At 40.9% G+C, this 25,650-nt stretch overlaps 2 protein-coding genes across 5 annotated transcripts; both read right to left on the bottom strand.

Annotated features, from left to right (window-relative positions):
* Positions 1 to 280: 280 nt before the first annotated feature.
* On the bottom strand, positions 281 to 6,515 carry rhoub (ras homolog family member Ub). The gene is made up of 3 exons (XM_075473415.1): positions 6,065 to 6,515; positions 4,185 to 4,243; positions 281 to 2,514 (listed from the first exon to the last, which is right to left on the bottom strand). Exons 1-3 carry the CDS (start codon positions 6,279 to 6,281, stop codon positions 2,059 to 2,061), a joined length of 732 nt encoding a protein of 243 aa, XP_075329530.1. The 5' UTR covers positions 6,282 to 6,515; the 3' UTR covers positions 281 to 2,058.
* Positions 6,516 to 9,805: 3,290 nt separating this feature from the next.
* rtn2a (reticulon 2a) lies at positions 9,806 to 25,428 on the bottom strand. Of its 4 annotated transcripts, none has more exons than XM_075473410.1 (10): positions 25,349 to 25,428; positions 24,465 to 24,518; positions 23,502 to 24,077; positions 22,411 to 22,614; positions 16,707 to 16,914; positions 15,581 to 15,719; positions 13,417 to 13,486; positions 13,271 to 13,317; positions 13,124 to 13,182; positions 9,806 to 10,588 (listed from the first exon to the last, which is right to left on the bottom strand). In XM_075473410.1, the coding sequence occupies exons 1-10, from the start codon at positions 25,377 to 25,379 to the stop codon at positions 10,513 to 10,515; spliced, it is 1,464 nt and encodes a 487-aa protein (XP_075329525.1). In that variant the 5' UTR covers positions 25,380 to 25,428; the 3' UTR covers positions 9,806 to 10,512. The 4 variants fall into 4 exon arrangements, with proteins under 4 accessions (XP_075329525.1, XP_075329526.1, XP_075329528.1 ...); XM_075473411.1 differs by having other exon boundaries at positions 22,411 to 22,611; XM_075473413.1 differs by lacking the exon at positions 22,411 to 22,614 and having other exon boundaries at positions 25,349 to 25,425.
* Between the last annotated feature and the right edge of the window lie 222 nt (positions 25,429 to 25,650).

Raw genomic sequence — 25,650 nt, 5'->3', positions numbered from 1 at the left:
CATACGGATGATCATCAGGAATAGCCAGGTTTTGTAAGGCCAAAGTTTCCCTGACAAAGACTCTCATTGTACAAACACCAAGGTTTTTTGCTTCATTTTTCAAAAGAATTGATTAGTCACTAGGCTGTGCTTTTGTGCGTGTTTATCTCAAACATAACCTGCCCTTGAACCGTTTATGTTTGCTGCGCAAGTTGCCATGGTGATATATCCCAGTAAGAGGTGAACTACCTTTGTGATAACAGTCTCAAATTAAGATATCCCCATTAAAAAGTCGAACATATTGAAGGGTTAAATAATTCACATTTTATTTTGCTCCGCTCATTCAGCCCAACAAACATCTCTCATATCAGAGTCCGACACAAACTGAAAAAAATCATACTGTTAAGTACCATTTTGATTTGGACAGCTCAGTCATTGACAGAGTCACTTATATATGTGCACACAGATTTATCCTGATGACATTACAAACATCATAAATGATTACTATGTAACATACATAAGGACGTGTGATGTTTCATACATCTGCTCTGTTTTGCTATCGATCAGCTGTTGGTCAGAAAGAACAGATAAATAAACAGAGTGGAACAACAGGCTTCTGAAAAATGAGAAGCAAACACGGAATCAGTCTCTTTGGTGATTTCACCTCACTTACTGCGTGATTTCAAAAGAGGAGCGAGCTCCAACAAAGATGGATAATCATCAGTTTAAGGCCCTCATTGTTATGACATTAAAAAAGACCCTGTGATCCCTCAAACCAATGATGCAGCACTGTGAACATGCAGGTCAGCTGCTTCTTTTTCACTGTCTCTAAACAAACCTACAACTCAACTAACATCTTTAACATACTCTTACATCCATTCTTAAAGGAGGACTTGGGTTTCCATTCTGATTGGTTAAAAGGCCACTGTGTGGCTAGACGTCAATGATGTGTTTGTATGATAAGTGCAATTTACAGTGGCAGCACCAATGTATTGCTACAGCATTGTAACAGTAATAAAAAAATGATGAAACAAACTGGCTGTTGCTTAGCAGATGAAGCCTTACAAATAAAAGTAAACAATAGAGAATTCCCAAACTTACAGCAGATATCCAGTTTAAGTTTGTTGGCTAGTTAATATCAGTAAGAATTTAATCTTTTTGTATTCTGCAACGTCAATCTTGGTAGGTTTGTGTATCTTAACAATGTGGTGGAAAAAAGAAGTGTGACGCTTGTGTCACTTTTAATGTGGCAATGACGCAGCTAACAGTTCATAATATACTCTATTCAAAACAACCACACACGTCCTCAAGACCATCACTGACTTTAGAAAAATTTATACTCTTATACATCTGATTGTAACCAAGAGAAGAAAGCGTCAACATAAATTCAATAAAGATTCTATTCCTAAGACGAAATTTGACTTGCGGATACTTCTGATTTATCTAACAAGGTGCAGGATTGGCTTTAATAGCAGAATAATTGCATTTTTGATTTGGGGTTTTAAGCTAAGTAATTTGCATTAACTTTATGCTTTGTGAGAGTAAAAAATAGATAACAAGTCATGAGGTCTCAATAACTGTGTAGAACACATGAAATAATATACTTTGCATTAAAGGGAACCATATCAGGAGTATACTTATAGTACGTAACATCACCACCTCAACATATCCCCTCTAAGTCATCTCACATTTCCCCTGGACAAGTCCAGTATGTTATGCAGACCATGTGCCATAACATTTTATTGGCGCCATCATTTTTGGTTGAATGCTTGTCACAGTAATTTTCAGGAGCAGACAGTGGTTGCAGCCCATGCTCTCTGTCTTTTGGACATTGACGCTGGGCCTTTTCTTGTCCACCTGAAACCATCCCCTACCTCCAACAACCACTTAGCTTAACTCAGGCAGACTCACTCTGCCTCGGTTGACCTGTTGCTCCTCTGAGTTAAAGTCATTAAGACCACCTCATTCGGGGTCTTCCATGTGAACGTAATAACAAGTCCATACATCCAACTCAGTCCCTCCAAATGAGTCAGCAGTTCCAGTTTTCTACCAGTCAAAGGAAGTTTTTCTCCTCCCTTCCTATTGGACGCAAACATACTTCTTCCACCAGGACTTGGACAGCATTTTCATCTTATCAGCCGTGCTGCGCACTTTCCTCTCCCGCCGAGCTCTCCTATCAGAGTGCCGTAGCCCAACAGAGATGGCTGCGTCAAACACCTCCTTCAGATTCTTTTGCGTCAGTGCTGAGCACTCAATGTATGTAATTGCTCCGATTTTTTCTTGCAGAGCTCTGGCGTCTTCCTCTAGCACTGGCCTCTCCCTCCGCCTTGACAGCTCGATCAGCACTTTGACGTCCTGTCGCAGGTCACACTGAGTACCCACGAGGAGGACAGGCGTCGAAGGGCAGCGGCGGCGGATTTCGGGGACCCACTTCTCCCAGACGTTTTGAAAGGAGGCTGGGCTGACCACACTAAAGCAGAGCAGCAAGACGTCGGTGCGAGAGTAGCAGAAGTGGCGGAGTTTGTCAAACTCATCCTGATGGGGAGAGAGAAAGAGACAATGAGCAATGTCTTCACGTTCAAAAAAAAAAAATCATATCCCCTCGTTTCTCTCAGATGAACTGTACCTCAAAAAGCCAACGCTTTGAGAAGGAACTGCGCAAATAGCTGTTCAACAACAAACTATCTAATAGAATATACAGGCAAGTCCAGCTTGTTCATTTTTATCATCTGCAGTAAATCTCTTGAATTAACACATTGGAGTAACACAGCTTTGACTGACAAGGCCCTCCCACATCCCTGAGTACACAGATTAAGGATGCAGAAACCTGACACAATCCTCTCCCTCCTTGTATTTAACCCTCTCCTTTCCAGCATACATCTTTGAATCCTTCTCTAATCAAACATTCCTCAAAACGAACTCCCTCTAATCTCAAAGCATGACTAAAATCTACAGAAACAGTTAAGCTGTTGCTTTCAAGTCAAACATGATAACATAACATAATAATGCAGTGCGCAAGCTTTGCAATTTGATGACGTAGGTCCATCTGCAGAATATTCAAACATATCAACAGCTCTTAGTGGGGAGCAACTTTGTTTATCAGCCTCAATGGCAGCTGTTATCATCTCTCTGGGTCTGCTCCCTCATGTGCTTTGTTGGCACATCTCGACCTGTTCCTGGCACAAGCTCCAAGCTCAGAAAATTGCATCAGTTCATTGAGTGTTTGGCGACTTTTGTCAAACTGTGTTTGCCCAAGCTTGTCTGCAAGCGCGCGCATGTGTGTGTGTGTGTGTGTGTGTGTGTGTAGTTTTAACAGCGTGTTCAGCCCGCAGCATGCCGAGCGGTTTTACACGTATTAAGGGTTTGCTAAAAGCCTCATTCCAAATGCCAAACGGTCTATGATTCTGTGTAGAACTGGCAGCGCCCTTGCAGCATTTGTGAATGTCAAATATGCTGATCCCAGGGCAGGGTGCTACAGTACTCAGTAGGATAATGAAACAACCACCCATGCCCCAGAGAATTAGAAACAGTGTTTCACAACCTCCTGCTTTCAAAAGCGAGTTAATACATTTACCTGGCAAACTCTGTATATCAATGTGTCCTGTACTGAAACTGATAAGGACAGTTTGTCTGTGACTAATAAATACACTGTTCGTTTGAACTATTAGAGAGAAGAAAAATGGTGAAAAATTCAACTAAAAACGTACAAAAGATGTCTTCTGCAGATGGTTTTACTTATCAGACCAACAGTCACGTTTAAACATGTTTAAATCGCAATAATATCAACTGGTATAAAACAGGGATAAGCAGCAAATCCTCAGATATGAGAGGCTGAAAAAAGACAAATCCTTCATGCTTAATTCAAGCTTAATTCAATGAGACTGGAAGCAATATATGCTTTCAGATCAGGTGCCAAAACGAATGCATCCTCAGTATTTTTATGTGCGTGACACATGTAATGCTTTTTTAAATTTTTTATTTTAAATCATAATTGATCATCTGTTTATGAATGGTGATGTAAGTAGCAATACCAATACATCCAAACTTTGTTGTTTTACCCTACATTAAAGTGGTTGACCTACTGACCGCCAAACGAAATGACTTTATCTTTTTTGAAATGTGACATTTGTGTGTAACATCACATTGTGATCCAGATAAGGTGCTAAATGGTAATGTGGTCTGTGTTTGTGTATAACTGGACTCACCTGTCCAGCAGTGTCACACAGCTGTAGTCTTACTGGGCTCCCATCCACCTGAACCACAGCTGTAAACACAAAAAAAGACAGAGCAAATAAGTCACAGCTGCTAACATGACTTTAAGCCTGTATATAAGCCTCCACCTGACATTTTAGCCAACAAGCACAAACCACAACATTATCCACAATAAACAAGAGGCTGACAGTTTAAAACACAAAGACCCCCTGCTCTGCTCTTTCACAAAGCAGACGGGCCTGCGCTGTCTGGCCCACCCACTCTGCAAGTTTCTATTGAGACCATAACGCTTTACTGTCGCCCCGACCGCTCGGTGGGCTTTGTTCTGTGCTGCATTTTGGCAGAGGCCTCTCTGAGGTTGTCCAATAAGGGGAGCAGAAAAAAAACGAAGCAGATTTTGTTTATCCAGTAACTCCCTTTCAATAGGCCTCATTTCCAGATTGGAAAAGTGGATGAGTCATCTTACAGCCAGTTTCATTAGCGGGCCATTTATTCTTTTCAGAAGACTGAACACAACGCAGAGCAGCAGGCACATGGAAACGTTTACAATAGGCCTGGAGTGTGCGGTTGGTCATGCCACCTGATCAAAGAGTTTGCTGGAACAATTTATGCAGTAGGACAGCTATCACAGCATTCCGCGCTTTGACACAAGTGAGGAGAAAGAGCGGGAGTGGATAAAGAAAAGTAAATGTAGGAGAGCTGCATTTTGGTAATCATTCCCTACTACCTGACATATGATACTTCTTTGAGTTTCTTTGAGTTTTCTGCAGCTAAACTCCCCCATGTCGTCCCCTTCACTGCATCTCCTGCCACCTGTGGCATTGCGTAACTGCTCAGAAGTCAGCTTTCAAGGGAGCGCTCTCATTCCGGGCACTCAGAAGTGACATCACGATTAAGGGCCCCAACTGCACAATCACTCTCTGTCAGTTCTGGGAGAAAGACAATCTCTGCCTCAGAGCCATTGCAACAGATGTGCCCATTCCAGTATAGAGGAGAGGGCTCACGGGTCAAGGCTGACAACAATAGGCAGAGTTGTGCAATTCAAAACTCCCTGAACCAGAAAGACTTTCTGTTCTACGGCAGGATTGAGCCAGCACTTGTCTGAGAGTGGTGTGTGTTCTCAGGACGTGTTTTTAGGAGATTTGTCAGCCAAGTCATTAGTTTTACTGGCCATCAGTGTAATGTTGGCAGATAATTTACTAAGATTAATGAAAGAAAAGAAAAAGCATAATTTATAAGCTATTTTGCAGGAAAGTTTGAGTTTGCACTCAAGCAGGCAGTCAGCTGTGGATAAATATGTCCAAGCCTTCAGTATATCTGGATGACAGCTTAGCAGGAACAGATAAAGACATAGTAATGAATCAATAAAGGTCAAAGGCTTGTTTTTCCATGCCAGCACTGATAAGTTGAAAGCAAATGGTCCCTTGCACAAATGAAGATTGCAGGGACCAGTCAGCCAGTTTGGAAAAATGGAAATTTGCCAAATGGAAACTTAGCTACATCAGGGAGGATACCTCATGTACATTACTTCAGATGGGAGAGAGATAACAGGAAACACAAACACATTTATCATGCAGTGGAATAATGGGGGGAAATGGGAGAATTTGGGTGGGGTTGGGAGAATTTGTGCACTCAAACATGCAGCTGAAGAGCAATAAAGGCAAAAAAAACAGATAAAGACGGACTGAAATATTTCTACGGTAGAAATTAATACTTGAAAGTTCAAGAAGGTTTTTAAAGTGCTGAGAAAGTTTAGTTTATTTCATGTTAATCTCCAGTTAAGAGGGGCAACATTTCATGAATGAACATTTATATTTTTCTCATATTGCATCTGCCAAAATGTATAAGCGAGACAACTATAAATTGCGCTTACCCGAAAAGTCATCAAATGCCGTAGGAACGTATTTGGTGGGGTATCCATTCGTTGTGTAGCTGACCACCAAACTGGTTTTACCGACCGCTCCGTCGCCGAGCAGGACGCACTTCAGCAGCCGCTCTTGCGCCTGCCCCAGCCGGGCGGGTTTGGGTTTATGCGGCGGCACCGGAGGGGCCATGGTCCGACCGTAATCCATTGTGACTGGAGGTGACATTCAATCGAGCAGCACTTCACCGCGATCTCATCGACAGACAGATGTGGCACCCACCATGAGAACAGATGTCTGTCTATATGACAAGTTTGCCAAACGCTTGTGATCGCTAGTGCGTAAAACCTCTCCTATCTTCCAGCGCGCTGTCAAATCCAATGCTGCAGATTACCATCCCCGGAGCAGTTTGAAACAGCAGTTTTTCAACGCGAGGGCGGGTCAAAGGCGCTTTATGTTCCGATTCATTTGACTAATCCCACCCACTACACCCACCGGCAGCGGAGGGCTGAACAGGCAGGGTGAAGTCTATCAGTCTGAATCAAAACTACTCCTTAATATCTACAACCTATCACATAGTTGATACAGTTGAACAGTTGATAGCAACAGTTTTCTTAATCTTCCTCATCAATTTATTCCATTCATCTCTATCTTTTATTCTAACCTGTTAAAATGACTACACAATGACCGCATGTCTGTCAGGTCTGTAGCCTATGTTTGTTCTGGTGCAGACAAGTCTAGACGTGTTCTCACCGCTATGAGGAAGACAACCTTGATGTCCATTTTCAACATGACTTGTAAAGTTCTGAAATTTCATACTCACTCAGACCTCCTGACCCAATTTAAACTGCTGCAGCAGAATTGAGCTGGGAAGGAACAGCGAAGGGCCGCAAACTGTGGTTGGAGGAGAATGCACAGCACAAGACCAGAGGATTGGCCCTTCAAAGAATAATGACTTATCACAGATAGATGAAGAAAAAATGACTGCCCCTCTAGGTGGATGAATTTGTGCAGTAGCTCAGGTCATCACCTGTCTATGCTTTAATCTTTCAGACAGACGGGACATTTGGAGGCAATAAACGAATGTCTTTACTTTTGTCGCCACCTTGTGGCTGCAAAAGCTCAAAGAAACCGACACGCATGGAGACTCAGGGTCATAAACTTGACATGCAAATACATCTTCTGGATCATCTTCAAATCACGTGCCATGTGTTTAAGATAAAAGCACTTAACATGCAGGCTCTGGCAGCAATTTTGGTTTTAGGCAATTACATTTGTCTGACTGTTGTTTGAATGTTGCGATTAATTACAAAAGCACAAGATAAAATAAATTGTGTAAGAAGCCAGCTCCATAGCTTTTTCCTTGGAAAAAGTAGTCCAGTTGCCCTTATTCAAGCTCTTATGACTGTTACATTTACCTCAGTAAAAGGTCTGAGTACTTCTTTCAGCACAGCGTAAAAGCCATTAGTTCAGGCTTGCCTACCTTTTCCTACCTTTGCTGACTCCTCTGCGACCCATCTTCACTTCAGCTTCATGAATTTGTCCTGGCAGTCTAGTCTCACGTTGAAATCTGTATATCTGAAAAAGTCACACCTTAAGCTTGTCTCATTGTTTCACCATGTTTATTTTCCAAGGATAAAACCCTACTTGTTTGAAAGAATACAAAATAATTAGTGCACAACTATAAGTCATATCACCACTGATTTCAAATAAACTAAAAGTCACTGTCATGTTTGGATTTAAAACCCTGTTTCCAACGAGTTTGGACGCTATGTAGAATCGAAATAAAAACAGAATAAATTATTTACAGATGATCTAAATGCTATATTTAAATAACAGAAAGACTGGAGATGAAATATTGAAACAGAAATAAAATGACTGCTGCTCAGAAAAATAAATGCTGAATGCTTGAATTTGATACCAGCAACACATCTTTTTGTATAAAATTGCAGGAAGCCTGAAAATCACTGTGAGTGAATATAGATCATTGTTACATCTATAAATTGTGAGTTACAAGTTAAAAAAAAAGATCCCTAAATGTTGCTGCCTTCATATGAACTGAGCTCAGTTGAGAGGCACTGAAGAAAAGTGTAAAACCTCCTGATGTTTGAAAAATCTCTATACCACACTAAAGAGAAGATGGACCATCTGACTTGTTATCATGATTCAGCTCAAAAGATTGCATGAGGGAGCAGTGGCACACATGGCAGGACACCTAAACATCCCGTCGTCTAGACTGAGTCAGACGGCTGTAAAGGCATCAGTGGTAAAAATAAATGCAGGTTTTGGAGCAACATGTGCGGCAACTCAGACAACATTTTCAATAGGACACTGCCAAACAACATTCTAGACGGATTACGACAGCATGGATCCATTCTAAGTTATTTCAGGAGTTCAACTGGCTCCAAGCCTGTCACCAGTTAAACGATGTTGGCCTAATCTGTGACATGAAACACACAACAAAGAAGGGCCCGGAACCTAAAACACTAGAATTTCTCATGTTCAACATGTCATGTGTTGCCTTTCAAATATTTCCAATTAAATGTAGGTTTTAAATTATTTGCAAATCACCTTGTTCTGATTTCATTGACATTTTACATAGCGTTCAAACTATTTTCAAGATAGGGTTGTACTTTGTCCCCACAGAAAATATGAATACCCCAAAATCCGGTAGTCTAGACTGAGTGACACAGTTTGAGTAATCGGCATCAGTTTAGTTTAAATAGAACTTGACAAGATAGATGCAAGGTAATATAGGCTAGTCCACGTTGATGCATAAGCTCACTGTTGTCTAAATGCTCTGAAGTTCATAAAATGGAAGATATTCAACGTGTCTATTTGGGGTTAGTACTGAACATGTTTATTTGTGTTAGTGCTGAAAACAAATACAGGAAGGCAGAGGGAGGTGTGTGTGTGTGTGTGTGTGTGTGTGTGTGTGTGTGTGTGTGTGTGTGTGTGTGTGTGTGTGTGCAACTATTCAAGGTCCATCACTAAAAGGCAGCACATGATGTCTGACTCTAACATGCCATCATGTCTGGGATTCATGGATCATATCCTTTAACACATCAATGCTTCTTTGCTCGACAAGTTGTGCAACAATAAGGCAAAGGAACAAATTCTTGGTGCAACCTTTAAAGCATCAGCGAAAAGGGAAATGTGGATTTAAACTGCTGTGTATCCTGAATAATTCTGTTATTCCTAAAACTGATCTACTTACAATTCTGTTTAAGATACCTTGTACATATGTATTTGACACAAGCACTGTACACATACAAAACCCCATTCTCCAGAAGGTGATGGTCAAGTAAACATGGGAAGTAGTTTGTTCAAGGATGAAGAGCTGCTTTGCGTGGTTATAAGTATAAGATTTAGATCATGCACTAGAACCTGCAGTTAGAAAGGCACCTGCTGAATCTCGCTTCCACTTTGCTTCGCACATTTCTGCCTAGACTGAAGACAAGAAAAGTTCAAGCGCAGGGACGATCTATTAGCTCTTTTTCATCTATCTCCCCAACCTCTGTCAATGATGAACTTCTGGTCACGTGATTTCTTTCCACCTATATTACACTGCAGTGACTGAACTTATTGCAGAGCTCATTTATATTTCTAACTATGTCTTTACTCCATTTCTGCCTGAAAATGATGGGAAGCAGCACTCATGGGCAGAAACGTGAAGAAACGTGAAGTGAAGAAACAAAACTTAAATGAGTGATATTGTGAATGGGGTGAAAAGAAACAGAACGTTTGGAAAATAAAGAAAAAATGTGACTTTAATTGTTTGTGGGCAACATTTCAGCAAGCTCTATATCAGGGAATACGCACACACACACACACAAACACACACACACACACACACACACACACGCGCACACACACTTGCTTGCACACAATGAAACAGACATGAGAATGAATATGCATTCAGAAATGTACATGTGCTCACACATGCATTTGTAATTGCCAGTTTTATGCTGCCATGATTAATATAGACCCCTTTTTCTCTCCTCACATAGAAATCACCCTCACGTCTGACTTCACTTTTTTCAGATGGGTCACTGTCAGTGAGAGAATTTCCCACTTATGTCTTGGTACCTCATTTGGACTACAGCTCCAACTAAGACACATCATGAGTCTTTTTTTTACATATTAAAAACATTATTTCCAAAGATGATGTCTCTCTCTGACATCAGCGGTAAGAGTTTCAACCTGGATTCATACATGTTGATTTCATCTTGAAGAATTATCTCAACCCCATCCTCTAACCCCAATAACTTAGATATAGTTAGAGTAAACAGTACCACACGTAGTCCTCATCATCACTCTTCTAAAGTAGCCTCCCTTCCCTTTCCCCAGTCTTTGGAGCTCTGTCCTCTAGAGCTCTGAGCACAGACTGCTGAGTAAGACATCTGAGTGACAGTCTGTAACTCCGCTAGCTTCTTTTAAAGTCAGTGTCCAAAAGTGATTACTGGGTTTTTGGTTTGGCACCACCAGGAGTTGGATCGGGAGGAGGGCCGCCACCCTGGGGGAGTCTTCGCAGACTACAGGAGAAAAAACAGAGGTGCGGTAAGTAAATCTGCAGGCCAACAACTTAACAATACTAAAGGTCGGCACCGGCACCAACATCTCAGTGCTGATCTCTCATGAACATGTATGTGATACCCTGTAGTAAAAACAAGTATATCATCTGTCTGAAACATGCAGGACAAATGTTCTGTATCTATGTCGTAGCTGCAGAAAAGGTAGGGTGGGAAATCTTAATGGAGAGTTCCCACATAACTCCAAGAGTTCTAGTCCAGTTAATAACATGTAATAACACTATTTCAACTAATTAAATAACCTAATTTACTGTGTCCTTAGAGTGATTTATTAGGGAGTTAAACTAGACACAAACACCCTAAGCCCATAACCCTAACCCTATTGCAGGGGTTTTCAAATCTGAACAGGTAAACCTACTCTCAGATTAAGTTTGTTCAAAAGACACCACACTCACTCCATCTTTTCACTTAGTTTTGCTAAATTCTTGGACGCCTTTATATACAGAAGCCAAGATCAGCCTTGCCTGAAATGATGTATTTTTAATGCCGTTATCCAAGATCATAAATAGATTATTCTGTTATCTTGAGATAACAAAGCTGGTTTTTAAGTGATAATTCATATTGTCTTGGTAAATGCACACAGAAAGTGGCGTCTGTGACATAAGTAACAGTTTGACTTGTTGTTTCTGCTTCAGCTGAAATAAATAACTCACGATCTCAAGAAATGAAAAAGAATATGATCATGTTCTTTAATCCCACACATACACACTAAGCAAGTAAGCCAGGATGAACCACTTTTTGCCGTTTGAATGATCCAGAATAGACCAAAAGATAAATGGTCCGACCTGAGCTATTCATCATTTATTGACTTTGTAAAACACAGTCAAATTACCCCAGAACTCATGTACCTGAGCTCTTCAACCAAAGCACAAACATTCAAGTTATTCTTTCGAAAGCTATTGTACTATTACCTCAACTCAAATCACTGAGCTGCTTCTGAAACTGTCTGTTTAGGCAGGCCCGCCTCACACTCACAAAACCTCTATTCAGTTGCTACTTTTTAATTCGCTGATTTTATTGGATTACTTTGGATACTGTATCTTTTATCTGGTTCTTGCCACACCCTTTCAGGAAATTGAGAGATTTTGTGACTGTCCATACCATATTGGTGAGATTGGATGGTAGTTGCAAAGTGGATTAACTACTTTGGGTAACACTTGTATCAACTTATTTTAGCAACCTGGAAGGTTGTTCCTAATTATTTGTTCATTAATGTGCAAAATAGTCAAATAATTCTAACAAAAAAAGAGCTCAGAAATATCTGGTTGTTGAATATGTAAAAGGTTTACGGGGCAAGTTTGTCTACATAAACAAAATAAAAAATCTAGTGTTTAATGATCCTTTTCTACTTAATTTCATCAAAAGACATGAAACTGCTGAGTTCAGATTTCTGTTACATTCACCTCCAACAGCACCTCTCAGGGCAAATGGCAATAATTCTGGGCTTTCAGGGCATCAAGAAGATATCCTGATAGTAGATATCCGCACCAGGACTTCCTGCTCTGTGTGCCAGCCATTATTTGAAATCAGATGAGTTCAATAAGTCAATAAAAGCTGAACTGTTTTCAGAGTACAAACAGTGGTTTTGAAATGATATTTAGGCCAATGATGAGAATTTGCCCTGATGAGAATTATTTGATTACCCATTAAAACATTTCTCATCTCTGAACACTTTGTCAGACATGAATCAGTCAACATCATGTTGTGCTTCAGCGTGACTCACTTTGGAATTGCTGCCAATGATTCCAGTTTGTACAGTGATTCTATGAATGAAAGAACTGACGCAATGACTTGCCACTTTTAAATGATGGAAGTAATTGCTTCATGTTATTGCATCTCTCTACCTCTGAATGGTATTCTTGTAATTCAATTACTTTTGTGAAACGGTATGGTTGATTGTATGTATCGATTCATTTTGTGGAAATTCCATAAACACAACAAGCACCTGAGCCTGAATGAGATGTTATACTTGTTCATCAAGTCCTTCTGAGCTTTGAAAAATGCACATCAGTCTTAAACAGGAACTTGGACATTGTGGCAACTACACATGTAGCACACAACTGGGCATGTCATACAAATGTGAGCAGACCTTCAGAGCCAATCACAATTCATTAAACACTGACTTTGGCAGATGAGTGCCTTAGACTAGATAGTGGCCCTTGAGAACGAAGCCTCAAAGGACAGTGTCATGAAATATTTACCTAAAAATGAACTACCACTTTATTTGAAGTCAGCATCTGAAGATCCTCTATTTGGAAGGGTAGATGATCACTTCACCTTGATACCTGATGGTTAGCGAGACAACCTGCCCTTCCCCGTTGCACACAAACGTACGGGTAGGACCAAGTGGTGGGGCAAAGGGAGGAATATAGTGGTGGGCTTTGGTGTCTTGCATGAACCGTCTCAATAAAAAAAAAAAAACAGCAGCGTTTGCTGTGCACAAGGCAGCACTCTGCCAGAAGATGGCGCCATACTCACATTTCTTTGACATTGTCGATATTGGCCTGGATTTTTGCAAAGACGCTGTCAACCTCTTCCTGTAATATCAGAGTTTTGACAAAAAAAATAAGTCTGTGGTTGTGAAAATCAACGACTAGTTAATGTGCATATGTAAAGATTTCTTACCTGACGTCGCTGATAGAAAAGTGGCACAGAAAAGACAGCAATCACACCTGGAGAGGACAAAAGATGGAGAGAACGAGGAGTTGATGGGCGAAACAAAATGCATATTAATCAATTCCATATTTCCAGTAATGGTGTCTGTTTCTTACTAATGATGATCAGAGTAAGGCCATTGCACAGTTCTCCCAGGTAAGTCACAAGGTACATCAGAAACAGGAACTAAGACCAAGAAAAACAGAAACAGATGCAGTGAGTTGAATCAACTTCCATCAAAGATGTGTGTATATATCAAGAAAACCCTCCAGGAACGCTCCATGCAAGTGTTTTAAATTGAATTCTTTTTGAAATGAAGGTTTTCCTCATTTGTGTGATGTTCTGTATCTAGTGGATAACTTGATATGATCCACATTGACATAATTTCCTCTGGTTGAAGAGCAGAAGCTACAAATACAAAACTCCCAATATGGATCAGGGTGTTTCAGCTTCTCAGTGTCTCAGTCACTGGAAATGGGATCCAGTTGCCCTGTTATGGGACACCCCTGATCGCATGGAAAGAAACTTCAGCTTATCCCAGAGGTCTCTGCACATGGATTCCTGTGAGTCATTTCACATACCGGCCAGGTCAGAGCTGAGACCAGGAGGTCACGTGATTAGGGGGCTCAGTCAGCTCACACCCATTTACACTGACTGTAAATGTGCTAATTCTGTTCGCTGTTAATTACTGAAGTGCTAGATTTATAAGAAGAAAGAGATGAATAAAACGATGATACTGATATGAATACACACGCAAAGATGCTTCCATGTTTCTGAGGTCTAGTTATTGCATCGTTAAAGGCACATATCGGCGGCTGTAGCTCCGGAGGAAGAGCAGTCGTCTGCTTATTAGAAAGTTGATAGCTCTACTCCCTGCTCCCCTGGACCACATGTCACTGTGTCCTCGGGCAAGACACTGAATCCCACGTTGTCTCAGATTGGTCCATCGGTGTGTGAATGTGTATGATAGAGGGAAAAAAGCCCTGTGTGGCCTGTAACGTTGTATAGACTAAGACCTGTTGTATGAGTGTGTATGTGAATGTGAATGAATGTGGCTTGTAGTGTGCTTTGAGTGGTCAACTAGACTAGAAAAGCACTATATGTGTACAGTCTATTTATCATTTAGCATATCCTAATTTAGAGCCAAACAGGAAGTCCAAGTCTCCAAGCACAATTACTTCAACTTTACATTTAAATTAATTTCGGATATAGTATTTGGTCAATATTTTTTATTCATTTTGGTGTGCCTATTGATGTTTTCTGATGAAACTTAAAGTAACACTAGAGAATTTTACAGTACCCATCTACAGTAGCAGGATGTTTCACCACTGTCATCAAAACAAATCTTCACGTGAGCTCCGCATATTTACAGCCATACTGATGAATTTGTTGTCATGACGAAGAGGCAAAAAATAGGCCAACAAAAGGCCATCAACATGTCAAGCAATCATAAAGCAAAACAGGTTGTAGTGGGGCCTGGAAACCAAAGTTATGAACTGTGGTATCTCAGCATCCGGAGGTTCTAAGGCAGTTTAAAGACAGCACCATTCAAAATGTTGTACTCCACATAAACTGAGAAAACAATGACTGTAACAACATCCTGAGAGAACCATTAAGGTAGTGAATATACAAATACCTAATCATGATTAGACCTTTCAATAAAATCAATTGCCCTGCTATGAAACACTGGTCAAGGATCTTGCTTTGTCATTGTGTCATGATAGGTTAATAAAAAGAGGAAAGACAATAAAGTTTGATCCAGAAACCAGGAAACACTGCTGGCAGAGCAAGGTGTGCATATTTCATCAGTAATTATGTGATGCTGGAAGATTTATCTAATGTTTTGACGGCACTTGCATATGCAGGGAGTGAAAGAATAAAAAAGATAAGGAGAGCACATCCTTTTTATCTTGTAAGTATCAATTCAGTTCAATTTGAAAGAAAAAGATTGCTTTCCAAATGATTAACAAACATAGGCCATTGGGACTGACGGCTGCTGTCTTTGTTATTGCGTGAGCTGGCATGATGAAAGTTGGGGTTGGCACGGCAATGCTGTCATCTCCAATGAGGGATGATGGAGCAAAATGAAAAAAAAATGCAGATATGGACTGATGTCTATGTTAATGAGGGGAAAAGGTTCTGGAAAAGGCAACGCAAATCTCTGCAGACAGGTCATTAAGATAGTTACTAAGAGACTGAATAGCCTGCACAAACACACACACACACACACACACACACACAAGTCAAGTAGGACTAACTACATTTGCAAGCTTAGCTCACCTTGAGTGATTCAAAAAGGCTTCCAACAAAAAAGAGCCTCTTCAGAGTGTCAACAGCAGATAGAGTCATAACAATGGCTTTCTGCATGTAGATGTCAGCCTGTTCTCCACTGAAACTGATATCAAGGTCCATGTACCACCTGAAGAGAAAGGAACAATCAAAAAGAGGGCAAAACATGCTGAAAAGGTAACAACTGACCAAAACGGGTCTAACTTATATTTCTCTGTATTCTTGCCTTGGTTATATCTCCTCACGTGTTAAATCCCATCAAATACTGCTTCATACCAAATAAGGATTTACATTCTTTGAATGCAATCCTTCAAGCCTGAATATGAAACTCCTCTAACATCACCTGAGAATTATGGAGGACTGACACTCATAATCTGAGATCAATATAAAAATATATGATAGACTTAATAGATAAATCAATATGCCAATACATGATACTAAAATAAACCCAAAAAATAATGTATGCAGTGATTCCTGTACAGAATGTGAAATACACTGATATTTCGGGTTTAAATTTCAACTATATTCAGTGATAAATATAGAGATAAAAGGATATAAAGGCAACAAAAAATAAATGGCAAAGTAAATAAATAGGGGTATTAATGCAAAAAATTTAATAAATGTAGTTGTAAATTCAAGCAGATTTACTTTCCACTTCATACATTGTTTGCATATATTTTTGCTTTATTTAGTTAAGATTTATTGGAATGTTTTTTTAGAAAGTCATTTATATATTCTAGTGCTTATTTAAGATTGAAGATAGCAGTTTCAGTCCTTCAAAGTGAGTGTCCAGTGTTCATTAAGCTCCACCTTTTTGATTAACTGGAGTAATCACCAGGCTTTTCTAACTGATTAAAAAGTTAACATTTTGTTAATTGAGTACTCAAATTTCCTATTTATCAAAGATATGAGATGAACAAAAGTGAATAATTTACATTAAAAGTTTATTCCTAAAGACAGAAATCTGCCTCAACAAAAAGAAAACGGGGATGAAAATGCTTTTGCTCTCAAAAGTTTGTGCTTGACCACAATTCAAACTTATTTCAGAAAAACTCAAACCAGGAAGAAAAAACAAGGAGCAGTGTCATGTTTTCTTTCATAAAATGCAGCCTCTTACTTGAAGGGATGTTTTCCATCACCCCAGTTGAGGATGTAGAGGAACTGATAATAGATGCGCACTGAGATGGTGAAGCACATAACAGCCAGGGAGACTGTGGACACCACAGCGATGACGCTGAGCTGGAACAGGGAGAGTAATCCCACCACCAAACCTGTGAGCACCATGCCGGTTCGCTCCATGTCCTTCCAGTAGATCAGATCCATCACTGAAAAACAAGGCAAGCGGGTAAAGGAGTCAGGGGTAAAAGAAAAGAAAGAATGAACAGAATGAACAGAACAGGGAGAGATGTGTGGCTGCTGACAGTAAAGCTGATCAGACATTTCATTGTAGATAACTGAAATTTAGTGTGAAATGATAATAATCATTTACAGTCTTACACCTATTCAGAAGCTTTCAACCAAGCGGGAGATAGATTGTATACTGACTAGGCCATTTATATACTGCAGTTACAGAGTCTGTCGCCAGATTTTCCAAGCCCAATACCGATGTAAGATTCAGGATTGTGAATTACTGCAGCAACATCACATAAACTCCTCAGCTACTTTATTGTGAGAGTGGCAGGAAGATACAGCGGCTGTGACACTGGGACAGGATGGAGAAGATAGAACAGGGAGCTGGAACTTTTGAGGCTAAAAGGAATTTCCAGCCTCAAGCATGAGAGAACACACGGTGGCGACGGTGCAGAGACACGTCAGGCTCCGGCCTCAGCTAAATTTAGCCCTCAGATGAGAGTGGGAAGCAAGCAGTCGAGGAGAATTTAAATGCAGCCTTTTTACAGCACCTGCTGTCAGACGTCAGGCCGTCCGCAGCCATTTCTCCACACCCTGTTGGTTTCCTTCACTGTCACCCGGCAACAGCTGCCGTGGAGACTGAGACCTAGAATCCAATTTATTAAAGGTGGACAGCGTTGACATATGCCTTAACTCTTTGTACAGTGTATAAACATGAATGAGTGCGTTGGATTTAAACGAGTGCTGAATTAAAACTGAAGCACATAACTCAACATAAAAACAATGTTGCATTGTGTTGCATCGTTTTGCATCGTGTTGCACGGAGTGTGCTGTATTAGGACTGCACCGTCAGACAGACGTGGCTCTTTGCGCTTGTCGTTCAGTGAAATGCTAAGCCTCAGCATAAGAATACAAGGAAGCCTCTTTGAACAGAGTGTACTGACAGCAGGTGGGTTATTTATAAACATCACGGCACACAATTAATACCCATGATATCCCTGGAACACACCTGTCCGGTACATTTGTTGTGGGTGTGCGAGCATTCTGAGACAGCCTTACTCGGCACGTGGACACTCAGTAGGTGACTTGAGATAGAAATGCAAGAGCAGCAGTAATTGTAGTGCATGAAGCGCTTCATCTGGGGATGATACCGCTCACTTATATACAGTACAGCTACAGAGCCTGAAAGCAGGAGGCAGCAGTTGTGCAGAAATCAGTACCTTTTAACCCATTTAGGTCTGATGGAACGCGTGCAAGTTTTCTGAGCATAATGCAACGGGATTGTTGTAAAATTCTTGAGACACGCAAGCAGTTTAAAAAAAAAAAAAAAAAGATTAAGTGTAATGTCACTGATTCATAATAAAAGATGATGGTTTAACCTCTCAAATGTTTTTTTTTTTTTTTTATGTTTCCAGTTTCTTCAGAAGCTGATAAGTTTTATTGGACAGTGTGCGATTTTCCAGAAAACCATACTACAGCTACAGGAGGCATTTTTTTTAAACAAAGCCTTGTGTATGAATGGCAAGATTCATTGGTCAGCATATCTTTTCTAGGTCGTTTAAGTGCTCTCTCCTGGGTGCAGTGACTTCTGAAGGAATTGTACATTGGTATTTGTACAAATTTGGGGGCGTCGCTTTTTAGGTTTTTACTTTTCCCTTTGTTCTGTGTTTTTTTGTATGTACAATGTCTGTAAGGTTAGAAAGCCCAAAGTTCATGGTAAACTGAGTTCTTTGATGAAAAGAAGACACTGTTCTGAACTGCCTCTAACACCTCGTTTGTAGCCAGAGTTTTTCATTACTTAACCTGTCAACATCTTCATGTAGACGTTCATGTGATACCTGCCAGTTGGCTAGTTTTCTGAGCGGCTGCCTCAATACTGACTTTCTCAGTATGGCCGATCAGTTGACGAATCAGAAAGGACTGAGTCTTTTGGGACTGGGGCCTTAAAGAGACAGGAGCAAAAACTAAGCTTTTTATACACAAGCCCTTTAAACTTGCGAAAAATGTAACATTAATGGCTTCAAAAATGTGTTTCAGTGACTCATCACTTTGTCTGTCATTGTTCCTGAACCTTGACTCAGACATGCCAGTAAAAGAGGCACGGTGCTCATGGGATATTTGTGATTCAAGCGAGATTCAACAGTTCATCCTTCACAGTTTTCTGACAAAAACATAATAACGATAACGAATAACATAATAACATAATAACGAAACATCATAACGATTCATACCTGTGTGCTAGGCCCACAGTGGTTGTGTGAAACAGCGGTGGTAGATGGAAACGGCTGAAAATGTCAGTTATCTAAATACTTAAGCTTGTTTAACAGTCGGTGTTAAACTCATCATTACAAAAAACTGTAAGTTCTTCAGTGGTTACAGTTTCCCCATAAAAGCATGTTGTTTTGCCATAAAAATGCATGTCAAGCTGTAAAATATGAAGCACCGCATTAAACAGAACAGCACTGGATGAGAGCAGTTGAAAACGTTCCTATCTGGTCAGATAGAGAGCAGAAGCTGCAGCTACAGTTAAAACTGTTTTCTCTTGTTCATTTTATCTCAGATGCTGAGAAAAGACTGTAGTTACTGTAGATACAATCACGGCAAAGAAAGAGTTTGAACAGTGCTGTTATTTACCCATCTAATATTGAGAGCTGTCGGATTCCCTCTAAACAGTCGATCAAATGTCGGATTAACCCACCGCTGCTCTGTGTGTCCGTTAATGTGTCTGCAGCAGTTCACACTTGTGCTATGTTGAAAGTAAGAATATGTTGCAAGGTCTAAAGTAATCTCAGTATGCTGCAAAAAAGCAGCATCATTCATTCATGACGACGACATGTCTCAGCTGCCACAAGATTAATGGAAAAGCAGTGCATGAGTAAAAGGGTCCTAAAATTAGAATTATAAACTTGTCCATGAGCATATTATTAGCTCTTTAAAACAAACAGAATAGCAAGTTTTTCAGGGAGCTACAGAGGTGGTTTGTACCAGGCCCGCTATTTCCTCCTGTTTCCAGTATGCCTTCTAAACTATGAAGATAAATTAAACTTATGAGGACTGGTATTGATCCCTGGATCTTACCCTCAGTAAAAAAATACATCTAATCCTACTTTTTTCTTCTTTCCAGCCTTACATGAGCTGTCACACACTGTATGGATCATAAACTGGTATTCTATGGTAACAAGCTGCACTTTCAATTAATTTCAATAACACTTCTTTGTTGCTGTTGCATCTATCCAAGCGAGCAGTAATTTGGATCTAATGACTACTTATATGCATTTGAAGTTCGCTGCAAATGAACTGCTGGGGTGAGGCAGTGTAAAGATCAAAGAGGCAGGATTTCAGTGTACTAATCCTTTTTCTTTTATGATCAAGCAATTGACTAAGAATCCACTCTGTGAACCAATAAGAACATGAACAATGTGGCTGATTTCAGCTTTACGTCAGCCCACATTAAACCAGTTAATTCTAAGCTAAACACAGATTTCACTTCACTCAGGCGACGTCAGCTCGATCACAAAGAAACCCAAGATACTTGTACAGCCTGAAACGTCTCTGCGCGTAGCAGCTGTTCAGCCTAAAGCGGAAATACTTCAATCTAAGAGAACCCAGCTGGCAAATTATTACACACCATAGCTACCATCTGCCAACAGCAAAGTTTAGACTCATTTGAATGGCAGGTGCTCATTCTAATGAAGGCTACTGATAGAGGGACTACCCAGTCACTTCTGAGCAGCTTATCAGTCTGAAGTCAAACAAACCTGCAGCTGGTCAAAGCTGCCATTTCCAGAGACTCGGCTTGTATATTGATCAGAGAAAGGCAAGAGAAAAGACTGCTCGGTCCCCCCCCCCCCACAGTCCCCTGACACACTGGCCTTTACTCCACTAAACCAAAGTGACTAAACGTAAGAGTTTGCTACTTAAGATGACAACAAATCACGATCAGGTCAAACTCAAATCTCCTGCTTTGCTCTTTTTGTTTTGAATTGAATTGAACACAACTATCACTTAAACATGGTGAGTCAGCACCTGCACTTCTACTACATTGGAGCATTATTATCCAGTTTTAGGTTGAATCCAAAAGGTCTCACCTTTATTGGTCATTTCAGTCGACGCTCCAGTGTCTCCCCTCACACCCTCGGTACCTCTCTGCGTCCCTGCTGTGCTCCCTTAGCCCCTCTGAGCTGTTTTTGGCCACCCACTGCTTGCTCAGCAGTCCAAAAGCCTGACAGCCCAAAATAATCTTGTTTACAGCACCGCCCACCACTCTTAAAGATTGTCTGAGCCTCAAACATGAAGAGAAGATTTACAAATATGCCACTTTATTTTCAAACTCGATTATCATTTCACGTAAGTTAAAAAATCACATCAGAATTTTCCATTAGGATCAGATCAGGATTTGTGTTCATATTCAAGAGTCATTCAACCCTTGAAACAGAAGAGCCAGACTTGATTTTCTATCACGTCACAAAGCAAAATCCCAGTCAGTCTATACATGTTTTCATAGTACTTGAAAATTCTGCTGACCAAAAAGCTTAATTCTGACTTCCAAAATGCTTTTGATTGCACTGTTCATGCATTTGAGCTGTGCAAAAATCGGAGGTAGTGGCAGTGATTCAGGGTTCTGAAAGCAGCTTAATAAAGGATTGTCACCAGAGTGACTTAATCTGTCAGTTGAGAAGAAATACTGTGCAGTTAAGTGCAAAAACACATGTATTTTGGTTACAAAAATGATCAACTTAATGGAACTAAAAGGAGTTTTTTTTCTAATATAATCCACCTGCCAAAATATGTGTTCTTGTTTATAGGCTGTGTAGGGAAAAAAAGGAATTTTTTTTTCCAACCACAGAAAAATATGTGAGTTATTTATTCAGGACACCCTAAACTCTGTCATCAGCCTGACCACACATTCATCAACAGGGGTTTACAGCCCTCCTTCATCCACTAAAATAAGACCCAGCTCCATTCTGACTTTTGCAACCCGTCCACTTAAAGTGCCATCACGCTGGAAGACAGAATCTTATCTTTCGTGCTGCCTTTATTTCTTCCTCCCTCACTCTTACAGTGCCAACAAACAGAAACTTCCCCCACACACACACATCTCTCTTTCTGTGTGTTTCAAACAGGGGTACACACGACTATCAGCTCTGATGTTGTCTAAAAAGTCTGCCAAAGCCAGGAATGTTTTCTCCCAAATTAGCCGATCTTTTCATAAATCCCAACACAGAGAGAGAGTTACTATGGAGACATAATGAGCAACGAGGACGTCTGGTCGTCTATCTTTGTCTGCCTGCTCTTGAAGGTACACGTTGAGCGTGAAATCTGATATTATCTTTGATTGGAGTATTGATTTGTGAGCTGAGTGAAAGGATCTCTCTGAGCAAGAAGACAAAGACGAAGAGATAGTGGGAGGAAAATGGACAATAGCCAAAGAAATAAACTAATTTAAAGATAAAGAGGTAATAATCTTGTACCTGCTATGTAGGTGCATACTGTTGGGTCCTCTGTTAGGTTAAGTGCTGAAAACCAGTGATCGCTGACCCGCTGTTCCTGAGAGTTAAGGCCAATGACAGCGGGTGACGAGCACGGTGGGCCTCTGGGTGATGTGAGCAGCTTGACTGAAATGGTTTCCCTGGTGATGGGAGACTCAGGCTCAGGGGTTGGTGAAGCAGCTGCTGCTGGTAACCAGAAGATGATGTCACTATAGTGATGACGTCCCTATTAAATCACATCTACAAGACTGCAAACTAAATAAAAAAGGTGCATTACTTTTAAAAATACTGCTCTCTGTAAATGTTGATTTGGTCCCAGGGATTACTTCAAGCCAGAAGTACAGAATCATGTAGCATGTTTTAGATTTATGGTCTGTTTAGCCAGGTGTGACATCAGCTACATTATCAAGAATATATGACCATTTTGGTAAAAATATAGAATACAATTCTTCTCGGCCCTTTTTCAAATAATTCCCCGACTTTTGCATTCACGCATCACTAAAGTCATTATTTGTGCTTCTGTGCCAATTTGAACAACATACGGCTTAGGAAAAACATCATTATATGGCAGGCTTTATGATTAGCTCTTGGCCTTAAAGGTTTGATAAAATGATTGCAGTGCCTGAAATGGAGGGCTAAAGGATTCCTGTCAGACCTGAGGTAAACTACTCGTTATGCTCATTTAGAGACACTCCTCATCAGTGCAACAACCAATTAAACTGCATAAAACTCGAACTTTGTCAAATTAAGACAATCCAGCTATGCAATTTCATCAGTACATTTTAGAGAATTTTGGAAAGAAAACCATGTTTTAGTAGGTTGATTGCCAAAATTGATGACAGCCATGTTAGCAGAATGATTTAGTAAATTGAATGTCTGATGTTGAATTAAGGAAATAATTGTAAATTACCCACTGTAAATAAAATTGAAAGTAATTTTCAAGTGGTGTAAAACTTAATATGGTTGAGAATCTATCAAAAGTGAACAAAGTAAATCATCATTTTTTCCCAGACACTAGTTCTTTTAGTCTTTCAATATGTTACATCACTGTGTGTATATCTCCTATTTCTCACCCTGAATCATCTGTGAAGGGCTCTGTTGCTGGGCTGTCTGGGTTGGAGAAGGAGGTTGGACAGTGTGGCTCGTGCTCTCCCCTCTTTGGACTCCTGTGTCTCCCCCTCGACTTCCTGGGTCCAGGTTTTGGGTAGAGGGCTGAATTGTGATAGTCTGAGTTTGCTCCCCGACCCTTCGTCCAACAGGGCTCGCTGTCCTCGCTTCGACCCTCTCCTGCTCTCTCCTCTCTAATGCTTCCTCTTCTTCCTCTTGATTGAGGAAAGCTTGCGGGTCCCAGTCAACATCAGGGGAGTCCAACAGTGTTTCCAGGGTGTCTGTTCGGATCAAGGGAGTGCGACTTCCCCGAGGGCCCCTGCGTCGCTCACGATGGTGCCTTGAAGCTCCAACCGCCTCGGCCTCTGCGATTGCGATATAAGAGAAAGTCAGCTCAAAGGAGTTCTGACGGGGGGTCCCCCAGATGGAGGGGGATGAAGCCAGTCCCTCATCATCATCCGGATCTCCATCTCCCGCCTCCTCATCGTCAGACCACTCTCTGGCCGTTTGAAGGTCATACATCTCTGACTCTTCATTACCGCCTGGATAGAGATAGAGACAAAACAATACAGGCAGTCACCACAATACAAAGAGAAAAAGAAAAAAATTAAGACAAAAAAAAGGCCAGGAGCAATTCACAACATTTAGCAGTTCAGTGCTGCACAGAGAGCAAGTTTGCGTTTGATAAATAGATGAACAGATGAAAGCATCCAGGTTTTCTCACTGAGAGAAAAGTGTGCTGAAAAAGGTGAAGATGGAAGAAAAAAAAAAGGAAAAGCCGCTCTACTTCCAAAAATATAAAGGCACCTCTATTCTTACTTACGTGGACCTTCGTCCCTAGTTTTACAGCAGCCACATGACAGCTGTGTTTAGCTGAACTCACTAAATATCTTAGTGGATGGATGGAAAGAGTGTTGAATGCTTCTTACCATCGGTGCACGGAGGCGTTGAGTCTGGAGTGGATGCCACAGAGCCATATTCCTCTGTAAGAAAACAGTTTTACATAAATCTACATGAAAACATTAAAAGATTAATCACATTATTCGAAAGAGTCTTCCCCATAAACATTCAGTACAGGTGTACAATTGATAAGCAACAACGCTCCAGTCCTGATAAACACTGTTCATGTTGAGATCTATGAATTCACTGTATTTCACATCAAATATACTGATAAGACCAAGAAATATTAATGTCTGTACATTCTAACATGACAGTGAACATGCTGTAAAACTATGTGTTCGTCACTTTTAGGCTGCACACTGTAGGTCATTCCATTGTGAGTCGTTTTTGGCAGCAGTAATCAGCCTTATCTACATTAGATAGCCAACATGACATTAGCTTAAAAATCAACCAGGTAGTGCATATTCTGTTCTGCACAAGTGTGAATGCGAGCAAACACTCAACCCTTGCCTATCTGTAGATTAGATTAACTGAACAGTGACAAAAAGATCAAATAAAACACAAATATGACAGCACAATAGAAGCTTTCAGGGAAAAACAACTTGCAATCCTGACTTGCCTGCCTGCAAAGGCTCCGAGTACGCAGCCAAACACACTGTTGCCAGTCAAAGCAATATAACAACAATGGGGAAAGCCTGCTACTGTGCTGCAGCCCTCCATCCATCCAGCCATGTGTTTAATAAAGGTAGGAGCAGGAGAGAGGAAGAGGGGGAGAGCTAACACACACGATGCTCACAGCAGTTAGCAAGAAAAGATGCTGAGCTGGAATATATATTACAACGGCACAGTGAGATAAACACATGCAGACCTGCAGGCTACAAGCACAGATGGAAACAAAACACAAAAAACTCACGGCAGTGGGAGAATCCTAAAACCTGGCCCATAATCCATCAAGGCATTGCTGGGCCCATCCAGTCTGGAAGCCCCCCCCACCCCTCCCTCCTCAGCTGCCGGCACTCACGTCCTGTGTATTCACTCTTCCTCCTCTTCCTCCTCCTCCTCCCTGTTTTTTTGGTTGTCTGTTGAGCGGCTTCCTCCTTCTCCTGCCTCTGTCACTCAGCAGCCCCGCCCTGCCTCACTCCACCATCGTCCCCTCTGCTCCCTCCCCCCGTCATCTCCTCTTGCATCGCTGCAGCGGTAGGAGCGTGCACTACA

The sequence above is a fragment of the Odontesthes bonariensis genome, chromosome 9, assembly GCF_027942865.1.
Source record: "Odontesthes bonariensis isolate fOdoBon6 chromosome 9, fOdoBon6.hap1, whole genome shotgun sequence".
NCBI classification, from domain to species: domain Eukaryota; kingdom Metazoa; phylum Chordata; class Actinopteri; order Atheriniformes; family Atherinopsidae; genus Odontesthes; species Odontesthes bonariensis.
Note: the sequence above shows the minus strand (reverse complement) of the source record. Positions and strands in the feature narration are given on the sequence as shown.

Coding starts and splice junctions, on each gene's coding strand:
- rhoub (XM_075473415.1), bottom strand. CDS start 6,281: ATGTCACCTCCAGTCACAATGGATTACGGTCGGACCATGGCCCCTCCG. Junction 4,244..6,064: donor GGCATTTGATGACTTTTCGG/GTAAGCGCAATT, acceptor TTGTGTTTACAG/CTGTGGTTCAGGTGGATGGG. Junction 2,515..4,184: donor TGTGTGACACTGCTGGACAG/GTGAGTCCAGTT, acceptor TCTCCCCATCAG/GATGAGTTTGACAAACTCCG.
- rtn2a (XM_075473410.1), bottom strand. CDS start 25,379: ATGGGCCAGGTTTTAGGATTCTCCCACTGCC. Junction 24,519..25,348: donor TTTAGGATTCTCCCACTGCC/GTGAGTTTTTTG, acceptor GTTTTCTTACAG/AGGAATATGGCTCTGTGGCA. Junction 22,615..23,501: donor CCCTTCACAGATGATTCAGG/GTGAGAAATAGG, acceptor TCTGGTTACCAG/CAGCAGCTGCTTCACCAACC.